This window comes from Sinocyclocheilus grahami, unplaced genomic scaffold (assembly GCF_001515645.1).
Source record: "Sinocyclocheilus grahami isolate Dianchi unplaced genomic scaffold, SAMN03320097.WGS_v1.1 scaffold234.1, whole genome shotgun sequence".
Lineage (NCBI taxonomy): Eukaryota > Metazoa > Chordata > Actinopteri > Cypriniformes > Cyprinidae > Sinocyclocheilus > Sinocyclocheilus grahami.
Window position 1 is genome coordinate 1,461,168 of NW_015505413.1, and position 21,427 is coordinate 1,482,594.

Genomic DNA, 21,427 nt, shown 5'->3' on the forward strand with positions numbered 1-21,427 from the left:
GTTTTTCAATATATATATATATATATATATATATAAGTTATAAAATAAAAAATTTATAGTATTTATATTGTAACATACTAATATAAAATACAATATAAATTAAACATTTATATTTTTTAACATTTATAATAATATACATTATATACATATATACACACACACAATATAATAATATTGATAGAATGATGAATAAATAACATGAAAGTGACAATTTAGCCATTTCTAAAACTAACAGTTAAAATTGTGCACCATGACTCAAGAATTATTTGGTTGAAATTATGGTTTTTGACTGTGAAAAAAGTAAATTTTTGAGCAAATACATACATCGAGATATGTATCCAATATCATCAAAAGACTAAAAAATATTGAGATATATTACCCAGCCCTCATGCTGACCTACAAACAATACGCACAAGTCGAAGAGTCAACAGAGGATTACCGTTACAGCCTTATCTGATCTTCTGTATTATAATACAATGCTTTTAAATTTCAAACCCACATGGGTTCATCAAGCAGCAGCCAATTAAACTCTCACTGCTGTTTTGTTCATATCCACATGACAGCATGCACTTGACATTTTATTAAACAATGAAATACATTACAGCTATCTCCCCATCCAAACTTAGGATACGCCACAAAGAAAAGCGGCACTGACAATGTGAAGTGGGAGTTTTGATGAGTTAGTCAGGAGGTAAAAACAAGTTCAGGTCTGACCTAATGCATTTGTTATTATTCGTAGACAAAAGGCAAAAAATAAAATAACTAATTACTTGGCCAGCTGTTGCAGCAGACCGACCAGAGCTCTCGCCCCGCTCCGCTGCAGCTCGTCCAGCTTCAGGTCTTCATAGAGCAGATGCAGAACATAGAAGAGCACCGGGATGTGTGGAAAGAGCAGGGCAGACGACTCTAAACCCAGAGCAGACTCGTGGTTATCCACTCCACCGGGGGGGCGACACCGGCTCCAGGCCCTGAACGGCTACCGCAGGGCGCATGGAAACCTGCCAATGGTAGTCGGAGCATCGGAGGTATCCCCAATCCTGTTGATGTCATACAGATGTAGCCATCAATAAACATCCACAACAGGAACCCAGCAAGGACTTTTATACATAAATTATACACTATATACACTACTATACAAAAGTTTGGGGTCAGTAAGACTATATAACACTTTTAAAGTCTCTTAAGATCACCACGGTTGAATTTATTTGCTTAAATATACAGTAAAAACAGTAAAAAGTAACATTTCTTATAGGGATGTTCATATTAACCGTTTAACCGTTAACCGAAAGTAAAAAAAATATATATTTTATAATAATTTTAAGTTTAAAAACGATTAATACTATCAGTTTAAAAGTTTTTTTATTTATTATATTTTTTTATATATATATATATATATATATATATATATATATATATATATATATAGCGGGAGCGGGCGGTAATGGTCAGAAATTCAGCGGGAGCGGCGTTACGAAACAGTTCCGCGCAGAGCTCTACTCCAGACTATCCGCACAGCACACCGACAGTTTAGGCTACTTTTAAAAAAATAAAAACTAGACGCATTGTGCACTGAGGTAGGCCTGCTATTTATTTTTATGTCTGACGAACAAAAAAAAAAAGACTCTTTGAGGTGCATAGAAGTGTGTCTTCGTTTTGTCATCTTAATGTTAATTATTTAGTTGAAAAATATTTAGTGTATGCCTATTTATTTTATTTGTTATTTTATTCAGTTTTTCTCTGTTCTCAGAAGCGGCGCAGGTTGCGTGATAATTTGACGATGTGTGTATCCAGGTTCTGTTGTTCTGCATGCTCCTGTTTGCACGTCAAAATAAACCCGTGAAAAACAATTGTTTGTATTTTTAATGGGTCACAGACACTCATCCGTTCTATTTTTATTTAACACTAATTTATTATTCTAATCTTATCAGTTAACGGTTAATGTCCGTATAACAAGTAACGGTTGTCGGTCGGGAAAATTGACCGAAATGAACATCCCTAATTTCTTATTATTACAATGTTGAAAACAGTTGCGCTGCTTCATATTTTTGTGGAAACAATGTTACATTTTATTCAGGATTCTAAGATGAATAGAAAGTTAACTTGAATCTTTTGTAACATTTTAAATGTCTTTACTGTCACTTTTGATCAATTTAATGCAACTTTGCTGAATAAAAGTATTCATTTCTTTCAAATAAAACTTCCTGACCCTAAAATTTTGAATGGAAGTGTATACAGTAAGCTTTATTAGGTTTTCTGTAATAAATCAAACGCAAGTTAACATTTTACGCTGCAGTTCAGGCTGGTAGGCTACAGATGATCAGATGACAGGAGAGTTTAGATGATCAAGGGTCTTTGACATGTCTAGGGACACTCACCTCATCTGAACCCGTGTCAGCAGGTCGGGCTTTCTTCGGGGCTATTACTGGAGAGAGTGGCACTTCAAAATGAAGCTGTGGAGATGACAATTGTGTTAATGATCAATGAAGACGGACAAGTGCTTCATTCACTAACTGCAAACCTCCCTGTCAGCTATAAGCCATCTTATAATACAATTTTGTCCAGTGTTTTGTTATAATATTTTTTTTGCAAAATTAATAGTGTTGTTTTAATAAAGTATTTTTGTTTGTATAAATAAATAAAAATAAAGATGTACCTTTTCACTGATTTATTAAACTATACTATATAACATATGCAAGCAAATAAGATCTACAACATTTCTGATTTAAATAAAATCACAACAAAATATTTTAAATCAGAAATTAATTGTACTGGGCAAATATGGTTAGAAAAATTTAATTTGTAGAAAAAAGTTTTAATGTGTATTAAATTGATCTAATTGATTTTAAAACAATTATGTATAATATAGTGTTTTGTTTTAATGTTAATGTTTTAATATAGTGTTTTGTTTTAAAGTTTCTTTTTTTCTAAATAAATAATATTTTGTTTCAATGAAGACTTGTTTTGATAAATAAATAAAGATTTAATTTCACTGATTTATTAAACTAAATTATATTAAAAATCATGCAATTAAAATGACCAAAAAAAATAATAATTTTAATCAAAAAGGAATTGTACTGGGCAAATAAGTATTATATCAATAATTACAATTTAATTTGTAGAAAAAAGTTTTAATGTGTAGTTATAGAGTATATTATAACACATAATTCTGACTTTATTTGAGATCAATATTTCAATAATTTATTTTAATATGTAAATAAAAATAAAGATTTAAATATATACAGAAAAATAAGGATTTATTTATTTAAAAAACGTATGCAGGCAAATAAGATCTACAAAACAAACAAGTCAGAAATTAATTCTACTGGGAAATATATAGCTGTATCAATAATTGATTAATAACTAACTCTAGCACTCTCTATTCTAATTCTATTCTAAAAAAAAAAACTAACACTTGCTTTCTAATCTTTTTGTATTCTATCTGTTTTCATTTATTATACAATTAACAAAAGCAAAAAAGACCTCTAACACTAACTTGCTCTATTCTATCCGTTTTCTTTTTATTTATTATATTATAAAACTTTTTTTTTTTAAACTTGCTACGTCTACTGTGTTAAGCTAACTGAGACGTGTTATAGCACTTGCATATCATTGCTCTTTTGTGGATTTTGATTGCTTCCATTGTCCTCATTTGGAAGTCGCTTTGGATAAAAGCGTCTGCTAAATGACAAAATGTAAATGTAAATAATTGCAATTTAAGTAATTTTGAAGTAAATTGTTTTCTGTGCTTACCTGACATTTAAAACTTTTTTTTCAAGTTTTAATTCAGTTAAATGCTTGATCAATCCTAGTGAGCTAGCACAGGCTCAAGGATACCCAACACAAAGAGACACTCACATTGCGTGTCCACGTCAGTCGTTCCGTGTTGTAACCCATCATTGTCATTAGGCATGTAACAAACAGGTTCCACTCCAGGTGCATGCTGGGACCTCCAGGGGCGTTGTAACTGTTGTACCACTTGACCAGCACTTTCATGGCAGTGTCCTTGGGTAAAATAAACCTGATGGCCTGCAGGAAACGCTTGACTGTGGGAGTAAAAGAAAGATTTGGCGTTAATAATAGAAGTCGCTAAAACAATGGTAAGGAGTGAGCACTTTCTGTAACATTTTGGTCTCTAGATAAGGCTTGAATGCCGCCTTGTGAGTCTATGTGAAATGTTTAACTCATTTTATCATTCACCAGTCAAACATCAATGGAATCATGCATGCAAATATTTATGTATCACAATTCAGAATTTTTTTTTTTTTCAATTTTGAGTTCATAATACAAAATTCTGACTTCATTTCTCACAATTTCAAGTTAAAATCTCAACGTTTTAAGTTAAAAATATCTCAAATCTGAATTTATTTCTTGCAATATCTCACAATTTTGAGTAAACTTGCAATTCAGACCTTTTTGTCAGTTCTTGCAATTCAGACCTTTTGAGTTCTGAGTTTATAATACACAATTCTGACATTATTTCTTGCAATTTCCAGTTTGTATCTCACAATTTCGAGATAAAATCTCATAATTTTGAGTTAAAAGCTCACAATTCTGAATTTATTTGTTGCGATTTCAAATTAATATCCCACAATTTTGAGCTGTGATCTCGCAGTTCAGACTTTTTTCCTCAGAATTGTTAGTTTATAATATAGAACTCTGACCATTTTTTAAATCTCACAGTTTTGAATTAAGTACAGACTTTTGAATTATTTTGAGGGGCACCTAATTTTGTGGTTAAAATGATCTGTCTGTATCACAAAATGAGTTATTTCGTTCAAGAAGCATTTTGGTACATTTCCTTTCATATTCATAGTGAACCACAAAATCACATTACATTCATAAAAACATGCCGAAGTTTAATACTTGTTCAAATTGCTAAACTCAAGCATAAGCAATCATAATAATGATGCATGCCTTAGCAAACCCCACTAATACATGTTATTTACTCAGCTGTCACCACTGATCTCTGATGAATTAATACCATATTATTAGATTAACATTAAACATAACATCATTTTTAGCTCGTATCTCCCACCCCCACGTGTGTAGATGAAAAATAAAAGTGTAGGTGAAGATAATGGAGATGAAGGTTGTACGCGGAGATGATCCTATAGAAGAGTGCACACGGAGGGGGCCGCCACTTCAAAGGACACAGCCGGAGCTGGAACGCACATCTGAGCGAGGGGGTGGAGATCGGAGGGACGGGTTTACTGATGACTGTTTGCCAAAGTGTTTGACTGCGTGACACGGGGGCTACAAGACCTGATACAGAGAGGAAGAGGATGTTGAGATCTGAGGGTGGAGGGATGCATGGGGTTTGGTTTGGTTTGGTTTGATTGGATTGGATTTCTGCAGCAAGACGAAATGAAGCAGAGAAAGTGTAGGACTTTTTGAACCTTTATGTTGTTTGTTGAGCAAAAGCCTTTTTATGTACCCATAATTTCTAAACTTGAAAAAAAATCTGAAACTTAAATATGTTAAAAACACAAAGGCAAAATAAATAATGGGAAATAGCGTTTTTATTTAGTGATCTGATATTCAGTGTTCAACATGATCAAGTGTGAAAGCCCGTTTCATCTACAAAATCAAAAAAGATGGCAACTATTTCTCACAATTATGAGTTTATATGCCACAATACAGACTTTTTTCTCAGAATTGTGAATTTATAATAGACAATTCTGTCTTTATTTCTCACAATTCTGAGTTTATATCTCACAATTTTGATATTTCAGACTTTCTCAGAATTGTAAGTTTGTAACATACAAGTTAGACTTCATTTCTCACTATTCTGAGTTTATATTTTGACATTTTGAGTTAAAATCTCCCAATTCAGACTCCCTCAGAATTGAGTTAATAATATACAATTCTGACTTTGTCTCACAGTTGAGTTTGTCTTGCAATTTTCAGTTTGCATCTCCCAATTCTGACTTTTTTTTCTCTAAATGAATATCTCTTTTAAGGGACGCCTAGTTTTGTGGACCATCCCAAAAATGCATTTTTCATTCAAAAAATGTTTTGGTACACTCTATTTTGTATACATATTAAAGGGGTCATATGATGCTTTTTTAAAGATCATTATTTTGTGTATTTAGTGTAACAGAATATGTTGACATGCTTTAATGTTCAAAAAACACATTCTTTTTCAAATACTGTACATTATTGTAGGTCCTCTATGCCCCGCCTCTCTCAAACACTTAGTTTTCTACAAAGTCCCTCCTTCCGACAAGCGCAGTCTGCTCTGATTGGCCAGCTGACCCAGTGCATTGTGATTGGCCAAACACCGCAAGCACTCGTCGGAAATGTAACGCCCCTTACCATAATCGTGAGCTTCATCTTTCAAAATAAATGTAAAGACAGTAAATAATGTCATTAGTTTTACCATCAGTTCAAGCCCGAAAGGGGAACAGAGTCACGTGACAGACACAGTGATGAAGCTGGTCTCTCTCTCGCGCTCTCTCTCCCTCACACACACACACGATGCGCAAAACTCCGCATTTGAACAGTCAATAGCAAATACTTAAACTAATAACAAAACAGTAGCTGATTCAGAAGCGCCAGATTGTCATAGCAAAGTCAGAATGACCTCCTCTCCTAGGTTCACGAAACGGTCGTCCATAAAATGCATTGCTGTTCTGTTGTAAGTGATCTTAAAGATTCCTAAATGCATCTACTTCTGGAAGGCCAAATAAAGTGCTTTTGCTTTCGCCTAGAAACACACAGCGTCTCCCTGACATGCTGCTTCAACACTAACTGCGGTTACTGAAACCACGCCTTCTTTCTTTGCGTGCACATTTGGGCGGCATTATGCAAATATTTCCACATAGTGAGGTAGATATGTGGGGGCGTGTTAGAACGAGCCGTTTTAGGGGGGCGTGGCAGAGTCTTAACTTTGATAAAGAATATCTCTTTGGTTTTGAGACTTTAGTCTTTGCAACTTCAGGGATCTTATCTATGCACAATCAGCTTGTAACACTCCAAAGAGAAAGGAAAACTTGAAAACGCATCATATGACCCCTTTAATGCACAAAATCATATACAGTATTACTTTCACAAAGTGAATCTTCTGTTAACTCAGAAATCTGAGCAAAAATTCAGATTTGCAAGATGCCTACTTGGAATTGCTAGAGATAAAGTAGGAATTGTAAATAGACAATTACAAAAAAGATACAACCTTGCAATTCTGATAATAAAAAGTCAGAAATGTGAGATAATTAAAAATTGTGAGAGAGAAAAATATACCCTGAATGCACGAAGTCAGAAATGACTTCAGAATAGATACCTTTTTTTAAGCGGGCTTCCATATTTCACCTTCAAGGCATCCTAAGTGTATATGACTTTCTTCTTTCAGACGAATCCAGTCAGAGTTATATTAAAAATTGTCCTGGCTATTCCAAGCTCTATCATTGCAGTCAGCGGGTGTTGCAGTGCTTCAGTCAAAAGAAGTTAAATAAAAAGCGTCCAATCATTAAAAAAAAAAGTGCCTCACACGGCTCCGGGGGGTTAAAAAAGGCCTCCTGTATAGCGAATCGATGCGTTTTTGTAAGAAAAATATCCATATTCAAAACGTAATAATCACTTTAATGTAGCTTGCGTTCACTGTTGTAAACGGAAGCAGCTCTGGGGTGTTTCACCAAGACATGCATGAATATTAATATTATAGTTTGGTTTAGTAATTTAAACAAACCCCTATTCCAAAGTATTAAAATTCAGCATGTTATATCCCACATGCTTTTGCTACGGACATGAACAATTCCTGAAATCGTACAGCTTGTTGAGGAGAGACACAAGTCACATCTCGGAGTTCAGTGATGCATTTCAGAGCTACTTTGCAATTTCATATATTTGCCTCATAAAATGCTAAAGAATTCATTCATCCTGCTTTCTCACTAGTTCTAGAGAAATCAGAGTAAATATCAGCAACCACATTCAACAATAGAGTACTGTAACTACATTTAGAGTATGAAATCTTCACTGAATAGAGCATAACACCAGTAAAAAAAAGTGTAAAAGCAGCTTTTGTCCACAACTAAATGTGAGTCAGGATATCTAAAATGGCATTTTCTACTTCTTTTATTTTATCTGTTATCGTTCAGCGTCACACCACCACACTCTCAATGATTCTGCCTGAAGCTTAATTAGCAAACAAACACAGAAAGGTCAGGATGGAGCTGAATAAAATGCCACTTTATTAGCAGTACAAAGCCCACCACTTTCAAACGAAAGCACTTATTAACAGGAAGCTGGCATTAATTGAGAAAATTGTAAAGAATGCCGGATGGGCAGATGTCGCACGCAATCAGTTCAAAACTAAAGGCCAAGAAAAGCTAAACAAATCCGCCACAGGGAAATCTGCACCCACAGTTGGGATGCGACCAGTGTTTGTCCGTTCAGATGTCATCGTTATGATGCTAGCATGCTCTGGGTGCTCGGTGGTAAAAATTGAAATGGTACAAATCAATAGCAAAAGTAATAGCAAACAGCTCTAATGACATAAACAGACCCAAAGCATGTATCATCAACACTTCCTGGAATATTAATAGTAAACACATTAGAAAAGGTCAAATGGTATAACGTACTCCTATACTGGCCAAAAATGATGGTTTAAAGTCAAAATGTCTTAATGATGGATTTGTTTCTTACAAACATGCAGCTTTTCACTTCACAAGACATTAACTGATGGACTGGAGTGGTGAGGATTACTTGTGGATTATTGTGATGTTTTTATCAGCTGTTTGGACTCTCATTCTGATGGCACCCATTCACTGCAGAGCATCCACTGGTGAGCAATTGATGGAATGCTGCACTTCTCCAAATCTGATGAAGAAACAAACACATCTGCATCATGGATGGCCTGAGACTGAGGCAAATTTTAATTTTGGGGTGAACTATTCCTTTAAAATTTTAAATTCCTTTTCATTTAAATTTAATACCCCTTTATTATACCATTGACGAAAACATTATATTGCAATAACGCACTAACACATTTTTTATAGAAAATAATAATCCAATAATAGTTTAAAATGAAGTAATCTGACATTCAAAATACTCTAATGTTAGATAATGCATTAGCTTACATAAACTGACAATGAGCAGTATCTTTTTAAAGCATCATTGTTAAATGTTACTTAAAATAAATACAATTATTTATTGATTGTTCATTTTAGCTCAAAGTGCATTAACTACAATTAATTGACTACTGACATTATGCTTATATTTATTTAGTGGTTTAAAATGTAATGATGTTATTTACTGGTTTATTGTTTTGAAATGTATTAGTAATAATAAAAATTAACATTAAGATTAAAAATTGCTGTAGCAGTATATCCTGTTAACCAATGTTAACATACAAAACCAAAATAGTGACTATATGTAGAGGATATTTTCATGAAAAGACTAAAACAAAAAATTTATGAAATTAGTGTTTTGACCAGCTTTCCAAACTCACAAACAGCTTGTGACTCAGCTCTGTGCTGCATTGGAAGTGATGCATCACGCGGTTGGACTGTATTTATGCGACTGTTTTCTCTTACCCAGCTCTGAAGTGGCCACCTTGGGAATGGTGATTCTTAACATGGAACCGGAGCTCAACTCCTGAACAAAAGAAAAGTGAGAGTCGGATATTAGCGCCACATCCTTAATTAGCTGCTCCATCAAAAAAAGAGTCCGAACCAACAGGCGTCACGTTGCTATTTATATCTACTCGAATTCTGTCAAAAGCATCCAGCTATTGTTGCTCCCTTTGCTGAAATAAACTGAAAACAAAAGAACAATTGCATGCAGCAAAATTCCAGCAGGCATTCGACAAAACCAACCTTAGACGCTGGCTATTTTTAAAAGCCTGTCTCAGAAGCATATCATCCCACATATGTTGGTTGTGGCGAGATTGCTTTGACAGGCCTGCGAGGGGATTTCTTCTGGTAGGACATGTCGTTCAGTGGGAAATGACAACGCAGAGGGGCTGACTGCAGGGGACCAGACATTATTGAGTATTGTCGAAACAGTGACGGGCTCCTGGTGCACATGTCTGAGCCGCTACACCATGTCGGTCATGTCCTGTTACTGTGGCAGCCCTCAATTACAGCCGTGCACTGTACGACAAAAGCAATTACCGGCTCCTGCCTTTAGCAGCAGAAGTCAGCACAAACGCAAACGCAAGCATCTTGACCCTGTTTGACATTTTGAAAATGCATTTAGAAAGCAGCTGTATGTCCAGACAGTGATATATCAAGTGAACCAGGTGGATTCATCTGAATTATATGTGGCCATTTTGAGATCTACTGGCATTGGACGAAAAACCGAGCCCACTTGGCTGACTAACAAAAGACTAATTCTTCCAAAATATACCAGGGCTCCAGACTAACATTTGAGAGCAGTGGCACCAGCGCCACTAAGTTACAGATGGTGGCGCCAGGAGCAGATTTGGTAGCGCTATGGGTGGTGTGCGGGAGTATTAAAATATAGATAATTTAATCATAAAATTACTATTGTTTTGCATTAATAAGTGCAGTTACTAATAATATTACATGTTCATTTCTTGTTTATTTTTCTTTTGTTTATTGTTTGTACAGATTTGACAGTACTAAGCTTGAGTTAAGATGCATACAAAATTTACTTTTATTAACAACAGTAACAGGTGCAAAATATAATTTTTATATAGAAAACTTATATATTCCACTCTTATTAAATGTACCATTATTCTTCTAGTATATGGAACTGACCAACTTCAGTGATTATGTGTGATTTAGTAGCAAATTGAAGAAAAATTTGTTTTTCAAGGCACTTTGTGACTTTTCTTCATACACAAAAAAGTGTAGAATTCTGACAAAATCTGATTTCTTGATGATTTGATATTTTATAATAGTGATTTTATCATTTCAAAATATAGAGAAAAAGTAGAAATGAATGGCTAATAAGCCAATAAGTGCTCCTCTGCTGCTGTCTACTGGTTATAATTGTGATTTGATGTATTATTTACATTTTACATAAGTGTTTGTTTACCACAAAGTATATTTTGGTCATCCCATTAAAAATAACATTCAAACTGGATCATTTTAGAGCTTTAAAGTGCTGGAAATAGTTGTGTGAAATGCTTGAAAGTCATTGAAAAGTGCTTGAATTTCTCTCTCAAAAGGTTGTACAAACCCTGAAATGAATGATGTAATGCATTCGACTATTTCTACCCCAACACCATGGTTACAGTTAGCGTTACCGCTTCTGGTTTCCTGATGTATGTCAGCACTGTTTATAACAGAGAATTCTGTGCAGAATTTGAATGATTCTCACTAGATCTCGCAGCAACCTTATCATTGTGCGGCGAATTCAAACGCTTCTCACTGGATCTCGCAGCATTGTTGCATCTGTGCAGTAACAGTGTCGCTAAAAAAACTTTGGCTGCCGAGTAAAGCTGTTCTGAGCTCAGACAAATTTGTTTAGCGTTGCGGTCCGAGCTGATAAACGGTCCGCGCTGAGCAGCTGAAACATGGCGAGGTTTAATTTCGCTTTAATTTCGTTTGCCGTTTGATGTTTCTCAAATGCAAAAGAAATGGTAGCGCTTACAACACGGTGGTCGCGCCAGTGCGACCGCTCACAAAAATTAGTCGCACCGGCAATTTGGTCGCAGTCTGGAGCCCTGTATACTGACAGATATTCAATGAACAAATGGTTCACCTCATTTGTTATCAGTGAATAAAATGTCTATGAAAAAAACTATGAAAAAAAGGCAGCTGTGGTTGCCAAAACTTGACCATAAAAAAAACTGCAGCAACATTTTAGCAACATTTGATGTATATAATGATAAGATAATATACTAACCTGCTGAAGTATTAAAATCTGTTTTGTACATTTATAATACACTGACAAACACCAAAAAACACAGGTGGTAATGAGAAAACCACATGACGAACGTAATGCACTCAAATAGGGATGCACGATATTAGATTTTTGCCAATATGCCGATATTTTTCAACTCATTTTGGCCGATAACTGATGCTGATACCAATATATTTCCTTTTGTTTGGAAAAAACACCAAGTCTCTCCTGTGCAGAAATTAAAAACAAACTATTTTTAATTTTGGTTAGTTTTTAACAAGAACATATTTGTTAGAATTAAATAAACAACAATGCAGTTCTTTTATAACGACAGTACATTGAAGATTTTAAAATAACTAAACTATATTCAATTGCTGCATTTATTGTTATTTTTTCTTCAGAAAGATGCAGTGGTAACCTTAACATTTTATTTTAAGATTTATCATTTGTAAATCGTCTAAAGCAAGAGTTGTACAAATTCTGAAAATTCTTTTAGAGCTCATTTGTTTCAAAATATAACATATTACACATTAATGAATAAATCAGTAAATATAAAATTATTTAAGTGACATGTTTGTGTGGGGTTTTTTGTTGTTGTTGTTCATGTAAGCTATAGCTTCTGAACATTAAATCAAAACGTACTCATGATTTTATGGCATCAATTACTGAAACACAGTCTAAATATTATATGTGTATTTTGCTTTTCATTTTATTATAAGTAGGCCAACAGCGCCCCCTACGGAATTAAAACTCCTTACTGAGCGGGCATTAGGAACCGGGGGAGGCTGCCGCTGCACGTGCTATTACCGTTTACTCTATCATACACCGAAACACATAATTCTGTACTTGCATATTCCCAGTTTAAATGCAGCGATCCAAAACAGTGAATCTAATCATCATTCAGGCAAAACTTTGCATCAAGAATGAGCCACACTGCTGATGTGACACCCTGAGCACATGTGAGTTAATGTATTCCTCTTATCGGCAAGACATATCGGCATAATTTTTCATATCAGGCCCGATGCCGATATTTACATTTAAAGCCATTATCGGCCGATTTCGATATTGGTCCGATAATATCGTTCATCTCTACACTCAAACACAAAATAATGCAATAAATATTAATTTTACAACTTAAGATAACTAAATATTACTTAAGATAATAAAAAACAACAACTAAGAAACACTGTTATTTCCATGAAAAACCATCAAATGTAAAGTGTCACAGACAATTCTGGGAAACTGTTTTTTCATGTGTAGAGGAGTTGTTCTTTTTCACTTACAAAACTTAATAGTATAATTTTCATTTAGTATTACATTTAATAGCATATACTGTAACACTACATAAAACGTCTCATTACATATTTTACAGTTTTTCACCATATACAGTAAGGGAACTACTATAGTAAGGTTTCTATTGTAGTAGTTTTAGTCTTTTACAGTTAAAATTAGGAATTTTTAATGATAATTTTTTTACAGTGTACATAAATTGTAACTAAGATGGTAAAAAAGTGTCTAAACAACTATACTGCACACTGTATAGTAGAGATCCTAAATATATTGGTAATTATATCAGTGTCAGTCAATATATAATTCATATTCATCAGGATTGGTCGGAAATCAGCTAATACTGGAAATTGATAATATCAGATCTGATTTTCTTAAATATAAAGTTTTCAAAAGTACTAAAGTGTCAGTCTGTTAAGACGAAATTTAAATGTACTTTATCTATTCTGTAAATACTCATAGATCTTATTGTGAATAATTCATCTGTGCATTTTTTTGTGACTTGATAATGTTTAAATCAAAATGATGTTGCTACTTCAGTTTTTATGTGACTAAGGTTTAAAATGTCTGGTTTTACTTAGAAGCATGCATGCATTAAATTATTTTAGACTGCAGCTTTATGAAGAATATTTTTTTAAATAATAAATAAATTTAGCTTAATACCAGCCATCATCAGTTATCATCCATTCATAAAAATAATCAGCCATCAGTATCAGTGCATCTTGTTTGTATAGCCCTCTTCCTCATCTCTAAAAGAGCATTTCCATGATTTCTATGATCCGCAGAATTGTAATCACTGATAAACATATCAAGCATCTTAATGACACTAGAACATCAATGAACTGTATGCTGAGAGGTGGTTAGAGGTGATGAGTTGCACTGACCAGCGTGACTCTGTTGCTGACGGGGTCTCGGAGGGTGTGGATATGAGGTGCAGCCTGCTGGAATGAAGAGTCTTCCAGCCAGGACGACTCGTGGTGCTGCGTCGCGCTGCGCACCTCCAACACAGGAGACGGCATGCCAACCTGACAGCAGGAGTATACCATGAACAGATATGACAAAACACAAAAACACAACACTACTGCATGGTGATGCAAGGTGTTCTCACAATAATCCACAAGACACCAGTCCATCAATTAATGTCTTGTGAATCAAAAAGCTGCATGTTTGTACAAAACAGATCCAGGTAAAGTTAATCCATAATCATGCTTCCTCCAGTGAAAAAAACTCTCATTTCAAAATACACCCACATATTTCTTATGGGGTGGCAATATTATGGGTGTACACTTGTATGTTAGCCAGAAGCAACAATTGGAAGTTAAAAATGTCTTGATGGATTTATTTCATCCATACACACACAAAGCTGTTCACTTCACAAGACATTAACTTATGGACTGGCATGGTGTGGATTACTGTGATGTTTTTATCTGCTGTTTGGACTCTCATTCTGACGGCACCCATTCACTGCAGAGCATCCACTGGTAAAAAAGTGAGATAATGCCACATTTCCACAAATCTGTTCTGATGAAGAAACAAACTAATCTACATCTTGGATGGCCTGAGAATAAGTAAATTTTCATTTCTGGGTGAACTATTCCTTTAAGTGTCTTTTAATCCCCAACTAAGCAAGATAAAGGCAACAGTGGCAAGTAGCCCAAACTCCATAAGGTCACAGAAATGGAGAAAAACAAAAATTGGAAGAAACCAGGCTCAGTCAGGGGACCAGTTCTCTGGCCGAAAGGCATGGAAAGCTTAAAAAATATTGTTTATAAAGATATTTGCAGCTCTCTTAACCGTTACTGGTAGTAAATAACCATCATAAAAAAGGAACAAACTGTGATTGAAATGTGTTTGTCCACACAAATACATAATCTGCCCTTAATGGAGTTCTGTAGTGAATAAAATTCTGTTTGTGGTTTAGGAGACATTTGCAGGGACTAGAGAAGCTTTTATCAATAGTGCAATACTTCATGTTAAATGGTGGCTCTAAAAGCACTTCTCTTCTAACACAATATCCATAAATACACTCATATGGGATACGATTAATAATTTATTAAGCATACTATCACTTATATGGACTACTTGACCTCTGTTTCACACAATTAGATTATCAAACCAGTCGAGAGCCCAGTTGTTTTTGTTGTTTAAGAAGAAAAATAATGGAGCTGGCCATATTACTGTGATTTAATACTGATATCGATCCATTTGTAGGAACAAAGAGGATGGCCATTAGCATTAGGACACAATATCAAGAATCCTCGTGAAGAACGCTGTCTTGTCTTACATATATGACTCAATTAGTGTTTCATTAATCGGCTACAATAAAACGCACACGATCCCGCAATAAGCACATTATAGTACCTCCTCCAGTCGGCTCATATGCTGAACCGTGGCCCTTGCGGGGGTGCTGATGTTCTCCAGAGGGGTGCTTAACTGCGGCTGGTGGTTTTGCACACTGAAGGTAGGAGACAAAAGGCCAGGGACAAACACTTTGCTGACCTGGAAGCAAAACATTCATGATTACTACTAGCTTAAAACATGATGGTTTTGTGTTACCAAAGGCTTAAAGCTGAATCACTTTGAAGGTGATGGGAAAAATAATTATTTTTATGTATGTAAAGTATTGGGCTACCACATGCCACTACAGGATAAAAGTGTTTCTTGATACTACACACTGTTAGCCTATTTATATTAGTGTGTTAGCATTCGCTGAAAGATTTTAAACCCAAATAGGATCCAGAATAAGACTGAATAGAAGAAGAATAGAAGAGTAATAATAATAAAATTAAAACTATTATTTTTATTACTATTATTATTGTTATATAACTGATTTATTTATATATATATATATATATATATATATTAGTGTTAGTATTACTAAATATAAATACACATTTAAATACATTAATTTCACTAATAATACTTAGTAAAGGTATTATTATTAAATTATTTTTTATATAATTAATATACACACACATATGCAGACATATACATACATGGTTATATACACAATTTACTTGATTTATTTGATTTGACAGCTAAGAATGCCTGAAATGAGAAATTGGGAAAGGCTACTTTATTAAAAATCACTATTTTTATATTATATATGACAAATAACATACTATATACGACAAATAATATTGGATAGCGTTGGGATGCAGCCTTTGTATTCTGTGGGATAGGTCACGTTGATCAATCATATTTTCAACCAATCCCTAGAGAATTAGAACTAGAAAATTGGTTTGAGGTGAGTCACCCACATCTGAAACACACAGCATCATCAGTACTGCAGAGAAAGGGGCTTTTTATGCATCAATCATGCATACATCTGTAAGTACCATCTTATGACATTAATAAATTATATGAATCTAACAGTATAAACAGATATCCTGTGCGCCTGTAAAGAATCCCTGCATTCTCTCCAGCACTAATGACAGTCTCTCATCCATATATGAGTGACTCACCTGGAACCAATTTTCAAATCTCTAGTGATTGGTGGGGAACATGATGGAATGAGATGATGTATTAGATTCAGCACTAGGCTTTGAGTGCAAATTGTACTGCACAGATGCCTTGTAATTTGAAAACTTTCTGTGAGACATAATTTCACAAATGTGAGTGAATCACCGCGCGCTCTCTCTTTCCCTCTCAAAATGCGCAAATGGCTTTAAATCACATCGTCTGCACTACATGCGAGCTGCAAGCTGCACAGTTGACACAGGAATTGTCACTTGCACAATCGAGGCAGTGTTGCATCGTCACTAAAGTTTATGAATTGCATTTCAGAGTAAAAAAATATTTAAAAAATGTTAGTACACAAACATAGTCAATGGTGTTCTTTTATACAAAATAAAGGCTTGTAGTTTTGTCATTAATTTATATACATACTGTATTACAATGATTGTGACAGATATAGCAATGTTCGTATCTTAAAATTCAGTCAACAGCCGAAGCATAGAACCAAATCTGCTAAGGTTGTGACGGTGAGGAAATTTTCCCACCGGTTAATCGGCGTGTGACAACACCGATAACACTGGTATCACCGTGGGGGCAGGGGCGTTCCCTCTTTTCCTCGCTTTTAAATAGCTTGCAAAAGCGGCGTGCGCATTTTACTTTCACTTTCAAATAGCGGCAATTCGGCGTCAATTGCTTGAATGCAACAACAAAATACAACGTCAAACTCACGTATATATAAAACATAGAACATTTATTAACAAAACAAATAAAAATACACCATGCTATAGGGCAGGCTATGCCTAATATAAAATAACAAATAACTTACATAAAGTTTAATAGGTAGCAGACGGTTGCGGTCCGGCAGAGTGTTCCAGGAGCGGTGCGTCTGCAGCAGTGCAGAGATCGTTTCAGCACAGAGACTATTTTTGCTGCACTGCAAGCCCTAAATTAAAGTAACAGCACATTGTTTGCGGTAAATATGAACATGGAATGACACAAAAATTTAGTAATTACACCATAAATGCATATAATTAAAGTCTCCTGTGTTTCACAGTCAACAAAATAGGCTATGGCTTTTTGGGTAGGTTTAAAGGAAAAGAGCACTTTTACAGGGCTGTACGTTAACTTTTTTTGCACATAGCACTGGTGCTACAGAAGTAGGCCTAAATGCAAAAGTAAAAAGCATTGAATAATGTGTTTCTTATATTTATTGCGTTTAAACATGTCTGTGAAAGATTGTATTATACTGTACTATGTAAAAAAAATCGCAATGCTGAAAAAGCATTTTAAGTAACAATGTTTGGATTTGAAATCAAAATAATGGATTAATGTTGTGTTTGTAGTAAACAGCCACGGATCAGTTGCAGACTCCTGTGTGAAAGAACAATGAAAGTCAGTGCTGCTTACGCACTGCAAACGGAGTATGTGTGAACCTGGTGTAACACTGCCTTCACATACAGCTCATGAAATCAGGCTTGTGTTGTGTGTAAGCTATTGTGCAACAATTGCACGATTGTCAAAACAAAAATACAGTGCATGATCAAACATTTAGGTGAGATAAATAATTTTAAAATGAAACTCAAGCCCTGAATAAATCTCTAAAAATCTTGATTGGATCATCACTATAAATAATTATACGTGATAAAAAGAAGGATTTAAAAAGATCGGTATCGGTGATCGTATCGGCAGATACTGCTTTCTGTGATCAGCCTCAAAAATCCTGATCGGAGCACCCCTAATATAAAACATAGAACTTTTATTAACACAACGAATAAAAATACACCATGCTAAAGGGCAGGCTATGCCTAATATAAAATAACAAATAACTTACATAAATTTTAAATGGGTATATAAAACTGCAAATGAGTAAACATGTATAATATATAACCAAATAAATAAGAAACGTAGAATGTTTATTAGCAAAACGAATAAGAAAGCTTGGAGGCACGGCATACACCTTGATGTCAAATAAAATAAATAAATGACACAAAGTTTAAATAAAGTAAAAAACAGCAAACACTGTGGAACCAATTAATAAATAAGAAATGAACGTTTGAAAAAAACTTCCAAAATCACCTTAGGTAAACGGCAAAAGTCAACAGGCACTTTTGCATTTCGTGTCGAAACTAAATCACCCGCCATCGTCTTGTTTGACTCACCTCACTCTTCTTGTCAGTCAGCTCTCCTCACTGGAGAAATGAAATCTGATCTGTGATGCGACTATCTTTTGGCACTCTGCATTGAGCAGCCGCGTTCAGTTTTTAATTGTAGTGTCTGTTCTTTTACTGAACTAAATGATTTCTATTACTATAAAAAATCTAAACGACAGTGGGGGTCGGTGCCACGGTGGGCAAGTGACGTAACCAGTGTTGCGGCTTAACACCAGTATCACCGTCTGCACCGTCTATCGCGGCAAGCCTAACATTCTGCACCTTACATTTATCTTCTTTTCAATAATCTGTTTCACTCTGATGTACATCACAATGCCGAAGAAAAGACCTGTCACTACTTCAGTTTATCGCGACTTTAACAACAGTAAAGATAAAATAGAAAAACAATTACTTTGCAACATTCAAGACGCATCACGGTGACAAAATGGTTTGCATGTTTCCTCCCACAAAGATATATTTGACAAATTCAAAAACTCACCTCAAGAGGGGCAGCATCTTTTGCAGTGATAACAGTCACTGATGCAAATATCAGTTGAGATGTTTCATTGCTCTCAAGGAATTTTACACACCTGCAAACAGCACACAAAAGAGATGCGACTAAGTGCTAGAGCTTTAAAGTAGTTAAATACTAAAAAAGCAAAGTGATCTATCCTATTAATGTAGAAGTGAAACTACAAAATAATAAGCCACACATTCACCTGAGCTGCTGGTGGGACTCGACCAGGAAGCACAGGTACCTGTTCTCACACAGGTCAGAGGTGATGAAGACTTTAGCGGCCTGGCAGCCTTTCTCCCTGCACAAAACAGACACAACACTGATTTCACGACAAACATCAACAGTAACTTCATGCTCTCGGCTCATAAACACAGGATATCGAAACTCATGAGGCTCAGTGCACCTGGAGATAGCACTGGTTTCTGTCCACAGCTGCTCAATGCAGAGGTCTGGTAGAATTGGCTCCATCTCAGCCAGCAGGGCTGTTTCGTTCAGTGTGCTGTTGGGTGAGGCCAGGATGCTCTGGCCTCGTGGGGACGGCGTGTGGCAGGACATGTTGAAGCGCTGAGCTCCGGAGAAAGAGGGCGCTGCGATGCCAGGCGAGTCAGCCCGATTTAGTAAGGCAAGTTAAAGAGAAACCAAAGAGCACAATTAGACAAAAATGTGTTTATAATTTATATATGAATTCATATATTTTTTTATATTTGCAAATGACAAATTAAATAGACACATCTTACAAAATATATTTTAATGAAAGAAGTCTCTAATGTTCACCAAGGTCTATTGGATTCTATTTTAAAATGTCATTTATGTGATGCAAAACTAAAATTTTCAGCATCCTTAGTCTTCAGTGTCACATGATTTTTCAGAAATAATTTTAATATGTTGATTTGCTGCTCAAGAAACATTTCTTATTACCAATGTTGAAAAGAATTACTTAATATCTTTGTGGAAACAGTGATTACCGTTAATTGTTTTTTTCAGAATTCTTTGATGAATAGAAAGTTCAAAAAGTACAGCATTTATTTGAAATAGAATCTTTGCAACATTTTAAATATCTTTACTGTCACTTCTGATCAATGTAATGGGTACATTTTCCCCTTGCTGGGGAAAAAATATATATTTTCTATCAAGAAATAAATCTTACTCACCTCAAAATTTTGAATGACTGTATATAAATCAACTTTTCATATAACACTTCTACTGCCTACAGCAAATGTGCATCCTGTGTACAATATACATACTGTAGAAAAAGCATGAATAGTATGTTTTTCCAAACGTATCCAGTAACCTCCTGCATGGACATACCTGAGAGCAGCCATGTTTGAAATGCTGGGCGAGTGAACACGTGAGTGAAGGCCCGGGGAGGCGGGGATCTAATATCAAACATTAGAACTAGTGCTGTCAAATGATTAATCGCGATTAATCGCCTTCAAAATAAACGTTTTTGCTTACATAATATACTGTATGTGCGTATAATGTGTATATTTATTATGTATATGTATATTAATACAAATACATGCATGTATATATTTAAGAAAAATATGTTATGTTTATATATTAAATATATTTATATACAATATAAGAATATAAATGTATAAATGTATATACATGTAAATATTTTATATGCATGTGTGTGTATTTATATATACATAATAAAGATAAACAGTACACATACATATAGTATGTAAACAAAAACCTTTATTTTGGATGTGATTAATCGCGATTAATCGTTTGACTGCACTTTAACAGTTCACATAATGATGTCATGCTTTAACCATTAAAATAAAAACTTGGAAACATAAGGTATGTATATCATAATGTCTGAGTGATGCAAACATACCTCAGGTGTGACTTTGCGCAGGGTCCAGACAGTGTGTGTGCACTGCTGTGTATCGTACGTCATGATAATGGAGGGCTCGTGGCAGGTGTACACTACTCTCAGAGCGCTGTCTGAAACGTACTGGAGACGGGACTCAAACAGACCTGGACCAATGAGTGGGAACAACAAGAGCATTAACATATGACACATTCTAAGGTCAAAAGTCCAAAGATCCACAACGCATCCAAGTCATTATTATAAAGTTAATTCAATGGTTTTCCCCAATGTCAAAGACTAACATTTTCCAAGTGCCAAATGAATGGTTTTGGTAAGTCAATAAGAAAACTTTACAACCAGTTGGCCAGTAGCTTTATTAGGAAATAATAC

At 35.0% G+C, this 21,427-nt stretch overlaps 1 protein-coding gene across 1 annotated transcript in view; it reads right to left on the reverse strand.

Annotated features, from left to right (window-relative positions):
* Positions 1 to 21,227, reverse strand: part of LOC107597675 (anaphase-promoting complex subunit 1-like) — an 81,768-nt gene extending 60,541 nt beyond the window's left edge. Inside the window, 12 exon segments of the mRNA XM_016288840.1 lie at positions 771 to 949; positions 951 to 1,037; positions 2,376 to 2,450; positions 3,856 to 4,043; positions 9,531 to 9,591; positions 13,980 to 14,120; positions 15,457 to 15,594; positions 19,201 to 19,291; positions 19,421 to 19,516; positions 19,622 to 19,831; positions 20,527 to 20,594; positions 21,062 to 21,227. Of these exon segments, the coding sequence (XP_016144326.1) occupies positions 771 to 949; positions 951 to 1,037; positions 2,376 to 2,450; positions 3,856 to 4,043; positions 9,531 to 9,591; positions 13,980 to 14,120; positions 15,457 to 15,594; positions 19,201 to 19,291; positions 19,421 to 19,516; positions 19,622 to 19,831; positions 20,527 to 20,594; positions 21,062 to 21,124 (1,397 nt within the window). The 5' untranslated portion in view covers positions 21,125 to 21,227.
* Between the last annotated feature and the right edge of the window lie 200 nt (positions 21,228 to 21,427).